Genomic DNA, 10,813 nt, shown 5'->3' with positions numbered 1-10,813 from the left:
TAATTAGCTATTATGTACTGAATGTTTGTGTTCCCCAAAATTCATATGTTGAAATCTGATCAACAATACATGGTATTAGGAGGTGGAAGTTGGGAGGTAATTGGGTCATTAGAATAAAGCTCTCACAAATGGGATTAGTGCTCTTATAAAAGAGACCCCAGAGAGCTCTCTAACGAGAAGTCAGTAGTCTATAACCCAGAAGAGGACCCTCACCAGAACTGAACCATGTTGGCTCCCTGATCTTAGAATTATAGCCACTGGACTGTGAGAAATAAATTTCTGTTGTTTATAAGTTAAGAAGTCCATGGTAATTTGTTCTAGTAGACTAAAATAAGACATTAGCCATTAGGAAAATGCAAATTAAAACCATGACGAGACACAATCCTGTCAGAATAGCTAAAATAAAATAACAATACCAAATATTTCAGAATATTGAGAAAGTGGATCTCTCATATACTGCTAATGAAAATATAAAATGTTACTGCCACTCTGGAAAATTGGCCATCTCCTTTTTGAAAACTAAACATATGCTTACCATTTTACCCAGAATCAAACCGCCAGGCATTTATCCCAGTGAAATAAAAATTTACGTCCATATGAAAACCTGTACACGACTATTCATAGCAATTTTATTTGTAATAGCTAAAAACTGTAAATAAACAAAATGTCCCTCAATAAATGAATAGTTATACAAACTGTGGTACATCCATACCATGGAATACTATCGATACATGGAACAACTTGAATGGATTTCAAGGACATTATGCTAAGTGAAAAAATTCAGTACCCAAAAGTCATTTCTTTTATGAGTCCATTTATATGACATTCTTAAAATGACAATATTACAGAAATGGAGAACAGGTTGCAGTTGCCAGGGGATAGGGATAGTGGTCGGGGTGGGGTTGTGGTGGGTTAGGTGTACTTATCAAAGGATAGCACAATGGAGATCTTTGTGGTAATGAAATAGTCTATGTATTGATTGTAGTAACGGTTACATGAATCTACATGTGAGAAAATGGTATGGAGCTACACAGACATTGTACCTGTATCAAATTCCTAGTTTTGATATTATGCTATAATTATATAACATATAACCACTGGGGGAAACTGGGTGTAGAATACATGCCACCTCTCTGTACTATGTTTGCAACGGCATGTTGCAATCTATAATTATTTTAAAATAAAAAGTTAAAAATAGTAAATAAAAATATTAGATGATACACAATAAACTTCTAAATGATTCCTTTGGGGAAAAAAACACCCATTAAATCCACATGATTTGAAGAAAAGAAGTTAGTTTGCTCCATAATTTCTATTTTTTGATTTTGGGAGGGAGACAGGTTTGGGAAAACCTTGCTGATGTTTGCAATTCTTCAGATGAGAAATTATATTATTACTATTGGCATGACAAAAAAGTAGATAGCTTTATAAAGGCATTGGAAAGTTAAGATTTAAAGTATATCAAGATTTGACTGCATGTTGTTTTTCTTCAGAGATTAAATTAATCCCATAGTTAATTGTGGCTAATTCTAAATACATACAAACTTAATTCTAAGAAATACATCTCTTCAAGCTACTTAATATAGTAAGATTATATTTTTGGTATATAAAAATGAAATAAATATACAGAAGCAAAATGAACTAGAGCCTACTAAAAATGAAAAGAACATAATTCTTAAAAAAGGGAAAAATAGTCCTATGTGTTTACTTGAGATATTTCAATACTAGCAAAAACATAGACAAACACACACATCCCTGAACTAACCAATATTTTAATAATCCATAACATCAATTGATATGTAAAAAATGCTTTTATGACCTGTTACCACCTAAAATAATGCATCCTATAATTTTCAAGAATGTGTTCTTTGACTTCTAACCTCTGCTCTTCTTTAGAATTACCTGTGAGAGGGAAAGAAAAGATTCATATTATACCTATGGAAAATAAAACATAATTCCTCAACAAAAGGTTAAATAGTCCTATGTGCATAATATGTAAGAATGAATTTATAAAATCAAATTTGGAAGGTGATTAGGGAATCTTTTGCCTTACAAATTGCTTAGATTTCTTTAAAATGGTCTACCTCTCTCAATGAATGTGAAATTTGCCTAGGGTCTCAAAATCTGGTTTTACAGTCACTGCTAAACGTTAATTTCTTCAATTGTAAATCAAAACTGTCCTGATTAATGGTTCTAAACTTGAGGCTTTTAGACAATTTAGTGATCCAAGGAGTTAAAGAATGTTCTAAAATTTGAAAAGCTTATTATAAATCAGGCATTTCACAACTATAAAACATATAAATCCACTGCAACACCAAATTTCTTATATTCGGGCTAAAATTTTATCAATACAGAGACTAAGACTGGTCATTTTATGCTGAACAGCTTGTTAAGTAGATAATTTTCAAAACATATAGCCTGTGGCAGAAATAAAACAAAAGAAGATTTTTAGTTGCAAAAAGGCTGGGAGCATAAAACCAGAGTATCTCAATTTTTTAGAGAAATCTCTACTAGGTAAGTAAATAAACCTATAGTTTATTAATAAAAACAAATTCTAACATTAAAACATACATATATATACTCTTAAGCTTTGCTTTACATGCAGAAAAATACTTACACTGACTAATAGTCTAGAAATTTGTTGGAATGTTTATAACTGCAAGAGAATTTAAAGTCCCTAAAAAATTCGAGGGCATGAACATTAATACTTTAGGCTTCCACAAAGGCTATCAAATAAGTCTATACCCTAGGCCAGTACTACTCTATTATACAAGATGTTTACCATGGGTACTTCAAAAAAAAATATTATGTACTCAGATGAATTTACAAAATGCTAAATTAAACAGAGTTGAACAAGGTTCCTTACTGCTATATTTCTCATAACCTTTGATATCTTTATAAAACTATACTTATATAAGAGTTACAAAAGATGTTAGCATTGTGAGAAACTGGATAAAGGGTACATGGGAACTCTAGACTATTTTGCCCTCTTCTTAAGAGTATATACTTATATGTCACAATAAAAATAATCAAACAAAAAAGTCTACAAAGAGGCAGACTGTCAAAAATAAGTTTCTCTCCCACACCAACCTCCATTCAACTATGGTTGCCAATTTCTTACATATTCTTACAGAAAGAAGTTCTACATATAAACAATAACACTGTGACTAATCAAGGAGATATGGTATGTTAGGTAATCTACATTTATCTGACCACAGAAGCTTTTGAGGTAGGGCATCTATTAACATCTTTTGGAAATAATGTTTTCAGAAACGTATTTGGAAAACTTTGCCTTAGGCATCATATTCTTACATTATATAAAAATACCAATGAAAAGCAATCCTCTATTATTATGTAAGAGATCTCATTCATAAGTTACTCAAATTTCAAAACAAAGTTAGAAAATAAAATAATTGGATTAATTAGGACAATTTAAAATGATTAAGAAGAAAGTAAATTTTGATAAATTTCAAGGTGATATACCTTCTCAGCAATTAGCAAACATTCATTTTATCCTAACTGGTGATAAATCAGGCAGAGGTGATGAACTAGGTCATATTTTTGAGTTAATTCTTGCTCAAGAAAAGAAACTCAGATTTTACCTTTGCTGCAGCCAGTACATGCTCCTTGTTAATGACTCTACACTTATTCTCACAAGCATTTGTCCTGGACTCTTCTGCTAATCGATGAACAAACAGTAAACAGCTCAGATGGACCTTTAAAAGAAAAAAATCCAAGTGGATTTTTAAACTCAAACACTGATACCTGGAAATGACTTTCAAAAATCAATGATCCCAAAATTCACTACTGTACTATTTATTATGCTACTGTGATTAAGTCAATTAATTCTTCTATTTAAAGTTACATAGAATTCAGTCTAAGTCCATCTTAGAATCCTTACAAAGAGATTTAGTCATTGCAATACATAAAACAAGGTTATGTAACGTACACCAAAGACCATTGACAATAGCAATATTGTAAAGCATCGCTATATATCAAAACTTATATAAGATTCTATTAAGGAACAAATATCCTGCTTCTGATTCTAAATAAATTTAAATAAGAACATATCAACAACTATGTTTTAGGCTAGCTATTATTCTACAATCTAAAGTCTAAGATTCTTTAATCAGATTTAACTTGAAATATTTATTCAAAAACAAATATATTTAACTAAAATTTTTAAAGTTTGCTGAATTGAAAAGTGTATGTACAAAGTCAAGATTACTTGTCATCTAACAACTCTCATAAAATAATACTTACTATAAATAATCTTTAAGCTTCTTAAAAATTATTTAAAAGAGATAATATATAGTAAAATGTGGTATATATATACCATGGAGTATTACTCAGCTATAAGAAATAACGGTGATATAGAGTCCCTTTTGTTCTCCTGGAGAGAGTTGGAACCCATTCTATTAAGTGAAGTATCCCAAGAATGGAAAAATAAGCACCACATGTACTCACCAGCAAATTGGTTTCCCTGATCATCACCTAAGTGCAGATTTGGGAATAACACCAATTGGGTACCGGACAGAGGTGGGGGGTGAGGTGGGGGGTGGGGTGGAAGGGATGGGTGTATACCTACTTGATGAGTGCGATGCGCACTGCCTGGGGAATGGTCACGCTTGAAGTTCTGACTGGGGGGGATGGGGTGGGGGGAGGGGATGGGTGCACACCTACATGATGAGTGTGATGTGCACTGTCTAGGGAATGGACACAATTGAAGCTCAGACTCGGGGGGATGGGGAGGCATGGGCAATATATGTAACCTGAACTTTTGTACCCCCATAATAAGCTGAAATAAAAAATATATTTAAAAAAATTAAAAAATAAAATATGCAAAAAAAAGACATATTCTCAAAAAAAAAAAAAAAAAGATAATATAAGCAGATAGTACAAAACTCAAAAGCCTGTAAAGAACTATAGCTATGTAAGATGTTAGCATTATGGGAAGCTGGGTAAAGGATACATGGAAATTCTATACTATTTTTGTACTTTTTGAGTCCATAATTATTTTAAAATAAAAATATAAAATAAGAAATCTACAAAAAAGTAAACTGTCAAAAATAATTCTCTCTCCTACAACATTTCCCATTCAACCATTGCTGACAATTTCTTGCATATTCCTATAAGCTCTACATATAAGTAAAACATAATCAGGTTATATATATATATGTGTGTGTGTATATATATATATCATTACTTAATGATATGTATATAAACAAGCTCTACACTTGTTTATATACATATTAAGTAATGACATATACAATATCACTATCTGAATATGAACATAACATTTTGCTAAGCATTTTACCCAAAATCACTATCCAAACCAAAAAAATGCAATTTCGTTGATATGCACTCTCCTCAAAAATAGTTAAGGTACACATAATCCAAGTAAGAGGGAGTGTAAAGTCCTATCTCAACCCTCCCTTTAAGATCATATGTAGAATTGCTTTATTATTTATATTATTGCCCACATTTTCCCCATCCTTTGCTTCTGCCAGGTGCCTGAGGGCACTATCAACTTGGATCCAATTAGATAGTATCTTTAATATAGGACTTCTTTTTTTATTTACATCATAACACGCAATCTTTGTAGTTAGAAGAACAATTCATACCAATACTTAATATTCACTATGTTGTATACTGCACACAAACACTCCTAGTTCACTAAATGTTAAATAACTAGTAATGTGTTTTAAATGCTTTATATTACTCAGAAATCTTTAGTGGATCATTATATAGGTGTTTAAGAGTGTTCTTGCTATATCTGAAGAAAACGGGGGTTTGGGAACTTAAATTTAATAACATGAAGAATCTATGGAAGGTGATAATCTTTTAGTACTTTTTTGATGCATTTTCGTTAACTCACAAGGACTCTGAGGTAAAGCAACTCGATTCCAATTCTTTACATTATACCATGTCATTCAATTTTTAAAACTTCCTATGATATCTCATTTCCTTTGGTAGCAAAAACATTCCATAATATGGTATTATTTCATCTATTAATCTATATTTTCCACTTCTAAAGATAAATAGCTTCCATATACTATCAGGGTAAACTCCAAATTCCTTAACACTAAATCCCACTTGACTAGGCCCTTTCCTGTTTTATCTCTCACCTTTCTCAGCTTCCAGTTCTACACTAGGTCTTCTGAACTTCTTTCACAATTCAAATACAACTTTGCCTCCTCCAAGCATCCTACAGTTTGCTGACATTCCTGAAAAGGCCAACATTACCCAATATGTAAGGTTATAGTGATCTACATCACCCTGAACTTCCTCACTGTACATAACACATTATGCTATACTTTCTGTCTTCCTCAATGTACTAAGAAGACAAGAACTATGTCTATCCTTCTCAACATTGTATCCCCACTGACCTTTAGTCCATTGTCCAACACAAGTAGGTAGCCAATAATTATTGCATGAAGAAAAGATCCCTCCATATTTTCCCAAACAAGGCAAAAAAAAAAAAAATTTTTTTTTTTAATGAAACAACACTGTTTTAAGACTTAGTTCATGCTATTAACCTACACAGAATGTCCTTTCCTCTTCATGGGCAGGAACCATACATACTGAGACAAATTAGTATTACTTTTCCAGATGTCACAGAAATATTTTTTAAGCAACCTATATCTATGTCATAAAACAGTTGAGTGGTGCCACTAAAATGAACTAAAGCTTATTATTAAAATGGTCAGAACAAAAACTGTGTCAAGGTAATATGGCTAGGCATTCAACCTTGAAAAAAATAAGCTATTCTATCAATAATTTACTTTGGAAAAAAAATCAGCTTGCTTGAAAGTTAAATCAAAAGATAATTTACAAAGAAATATCCATTTCTTGACAGTCTCAGTTGACAGAAAGACTGGGCCAGCCTGACTTCCTCTCTCCATTGTCATAGCACCTTTGAATTTTACACAAACCATAAGCACCCAGATATTTGTGCAGCATTCTTTTGTGACAAATGTATAAGCTAACTGAGCCACAAGAAAACTGAACAAGTTATTCAAATTTAACAGATGTTAAATCTCTCACCAGTACTAGCCCTAGGGATATATAATCAAATAAGACATAAAACAAAATAACAAAAAGCCAGTGTGCAGAACTATATTATTAGTTATAGTTATGTAACTAATAATATATATTATATATTATTTTATAAAATAATACAAAGAAATAAGTAAAATGCTAGAAATGACATCAATCTGCATAAGTTATCATGTATTTCCAACAATTGTACTCAAAATGTTCAAGATATTATGTTAAACATACAAAAATATGAATACAAAAATTTCCAAATGCAAGTTCCCAGACTCGTGGAACAATCAAACCCAAAAAGAAATTAAGGACAAATGTGTGACAACAGATAATAGAGTGGAAGGTAAGACTGATCCTTTCTAAGGAGATTAAGGAAGGCTTCCCTGAAGAAGTGACATTTGAACTGAATTTTGAAAAAATTGTAGTTTGCTGAGTGGAGTGAAGACATCTTCAGGCAAAAGAAATATCATGCAAAAAAGACAGCATAAAAGTAGATTCATTTTGGGTTAAAGACAGAGATGAGAGATAGAAAAGGAGATAAGGTTCCCTACTCTCAAGAAGCTGCATACCACACTGGGAGAACAGTGTTAGAGTCTCAATAGCTAAATTATATGATGAACACTCTTACTACCATCCAAGTTCAGGAAAAAAACAGAAATCAAAACATAGTGCCTTCACTGTGGAAAACTTCATGGATGATGTGGGACACCTGCTGGGTAAGATTATGGAGTATCAATGGTGAGCAGAAAACCATAAGCAAAGAAATAGGGTGATACATGCCATATACAAGACAGTGAAAGAAACTGTTTAACAAAAGCCAAAGAGGACAAGCACACTACCTGGGAATAGGTGGTGGCTAAAAGAACTTTCTTTCCCCCACCACTGCAACTGCTTGGAATTTCAACTTCCCTTCTTTCCCACGCCACCTGGAGCCCAGCCCACCATGGAGCCCACCTGCCTATGGGTCACTTTGGGGCAAAAAGGGGACAATGTGGGAAGATGCTAACTACTTGAGAAATTTCTGCCAAACCATCTGCACCACCTGGCAGTCTCCTGGATATCCCTGATCTGGTGCCTTTCTTCCCCTCCATTTAGAAGCCCCATTGAAAACTCCAAAATAAACTACCTAAAAATGTTTTGCAAGTGAATTTCACTTTAATCCAACTCATTTGCACTACCTCCACCACGACCATGGGGTAGTGTTTTGAGGCCGGGGTATAAAACATATATTGCCTTTTTTAAAAAAAAAAACAAGATCTAAGAAAGGAACAAAAAGGAGGGCAGGAGATAGTAGGAGTATTTTTCCAGGGAGAAAAATGTTGTGTTTTGACTTCAGAGACCACATAAGGGAATCGTGGAGATAATTCTACAGTACTTTAGCAAAAAGGAGGCAACAGAGAGGCAGTGGAGAACTCAGGGAGGCTAAAGAGAAAAGAGGAGGTAGAAAAACCAATGCAGTTTAAGAACAGCTGGAATGATGCAAGGCCAAGACAATCTATGCAGTACGTACTTATTATCTACTATTCTTTACCTTGATCTCCTGGAAATTAAGTGTCCACTTATAATGACTCCTTTACACAAAGAGCTCTTGTGACAACCCACAGGATGTGCTTCCTACGGTTTACACCTACAGAAATAGTGCTACACGAATATGTGTTCCAGGCATTCAGCACATAAACTCTGAATTTATTTCAAGACAGAAACATTATTATACAGTGGTTTGGTTGGGGCCATTTATTAGGACAGCACTATGCTTCCGGTATTATGAGTTTAGTGGTCTGGCTTCAAACTGAACTAATAGGTGTTCTATTATTTGTCTAGGAAAATGAATTCACAGTTGAAAGCATTCTACTTACAAATAAACTTTCAAATCAGCGTCCTTTAGCAAGCAGCCTGGGCAATGTGTTTGGTTAACAATGTAAAAAGAGAAGGGAGGGAGGCAAAAAGGGAGGCACTTAAAAGGCATATAGGCAATATCTTTAACAATAGTTTAAAATAATGACCCAGACTGAATTCCAAAATCTATTTGTAAAAGGTTGTATCTTTCACACCCTTCACAAGTACTCTAATTACAATGCCAGAACTGTGCTCCTGAAGAGAGATTTTAAAACTATAAGCAGGAACTTTAGGTTAGTTTTCTCCTTAAGCTGACGTGGCTAACAGTCTTTTTAAAAGATCCAGATATTTACATTTCGGCGGACCGGGATACAACTAAACGTCAGGAATATAAACTGACATGCTAGGTTGGGGCAAACTTACCTAGTCATTGCTGGAAATGCCTTAAACATGGGCCTGAATGAGCTATAGATTGACGGAGGAAGGAGAAACAAGGGTCATTTCCCGTACTTTCCTGGGCCCCATTCCCAGCCCGAGAAGGAATGGAATCTCACCAGTAAGTCGCTGCTTTTCTCCAGACGAAGTTCAGGCTTCTGTCGCTTGAAGACCCGCTTTAGAAAGCCGCGGGGAGCCCTCCGCTTTATCTGCTTCTTCTGGGAGACTGTGGTCGAGAGCACCATCCTCCCTGTCAGCAGCCGCCTCAGCTTTCCAGGACCTCCCCGCACCGCAAACAAGCTCACCGCCACTGGGACAGCTAGAACAATCCAGCCTCTCTAATGCCTCTTCAGGCCCTGAGACCCCTCCTAGAATTCAAATCCGCCGCCAACAGAGCGCGCCGGGCGCTCTATACTGACGTCAAGCCGGCGCAAGCCCCGCCTCCGGAGCCGCCCGGGTGCTGTAGGTGGAAAACACCCAGGGAGGCCGGGTCCCAGGCGCTCCGTGACGTCATTAAAGCGCTTCCTTTCATCCTTTATTATATAGCTGCTGTGTGGAACTATTTCTCCTAGGTTCCCGAGAGATGGTGGGAAATTGTGGAGAGATTGGTTGGTATGCCAAGGCAGCTACACTTGTTTTCCAAGCTTTCACTTTATACTGAGCCTAATACCAATGTACTAAAAAGGAAATGGATAAAAAGAAGTTTGTGATGTTTTATCAGGATTCCTAAAGGACCAGTGCCTTCCTAGCAAGGTATGCTTTTTTGATGGTAACAGTTAACAATGTACACTGTTACATAATTTCATTTGCTCTTACCTTAGGCTTTTTCATGATTCTAGCTTTTCTTTACAAATGCTGCTCCATTTAATTTTAAGGATCCTCCCACTTAACCTTGCAGTAACTTTCCCAGATGTAGTATAAATGCTGAAGCTTTTGTTACTTTTCCAAGTGGTTAACTTCTCTATCTTCTGTGCTACCATAGAAGTAGTTCTCAAACTTCAATGTGCATCAGAATCACCTGGAGGACTTGTTAAAACACTGTTTGCAAGGTTCCACTCCCAGAATTTCTCATTCACTAGATCTGGGTGGGAGGCAAGAATTTGCATTTCTAACAAGTACAGTACTCAGGAGAGGAGATGTTGGCATTGCTAATCTGAGAACCACTCTTTAAGGTTGTAAACTAAAAATAAAATTCTAAGCCCTCAACTGACTGAATGGACCCCTTCCTGGCCAAGGAGACCCCACAGAAACCTGATAAATTGAGTTCTGGGCCATGACAGGAGGCCATGTCTAGGTCAGACATGCCTCATTATACCCCCTGCCTTTTTGGGTTTAGACAAAACAACTAACCAGCTTAAGACTGACAGAATAGATTCTTTGTAGCAATAAGATACCAAATGATAAACAAGAACTAAGGACAAGAGAGGCAAGGGTTAAGTCATGCACCCCTACACTTAAGGAATAAACTGCTTTCTAACTGCCACAAAGTTTT

At 35.1% G+C, this 10,813-nt stretch overlaps 1 protein-coding gene across 2 annotated transcripts; it reads right to left on the bottom strand.

Moving 5' to 3' along the window:
- Positions 1-1,854: 1,854 nt before the first annotated feature.
- On the bottom strand, positions 1,855-9,566 carry CENPW (centromere protein W). Of its 2 annotated transcripts, XM_069488838.1 has the most exons (3): positions 9,441-9,566; positions 3,603-3,716; positions 1,855-1,902 (listed from the first exon to the last, which is right to left on the bottom strand). In XM_069488838.1, the coding sequence occupies exons 1-3, from the start codon at positions 9,564-9,566 to the stop codon at positions 1,876-1,878; spliced, it is 267 nt and encodes an 88-aa protein (XP_069344939.1). In that variant the 3' UTR covers positions 1,855-1,875. The 2 variants fall into 2 exon arrangements, with proteins under 2 accessions (XP_069344939.1, XP_069344940.1); XM_069488839.1 differs by lacking the exon at positions 1,855-1,902 and having other exon boundaries at positions 3,599-3,676.
- Positions 9,567-10,813: the final 1,247 nt, after the last annotated feature.

The sequence above is a fragment of the Eulemur rufifrons genome, chromosome 15 (genome assembly GCF_041146395.1).
Source record: "Eulemur rufifrons isolate Redbay chromosome 15, OSU_ERuf_1, whole genome shotgun sequence".
NCBI classification, from domain to species: Eukaryota; Metazoa; Chordata; class Mammalia; order Primates; family Lemuridae; genus Eulemur; species Eulemur rufifrons.
The sequence above is the reverse complement of the archived record's forward strand: the minus strand, read 5'-3'. Positions and strand labels throughout refer to the sequence as shown.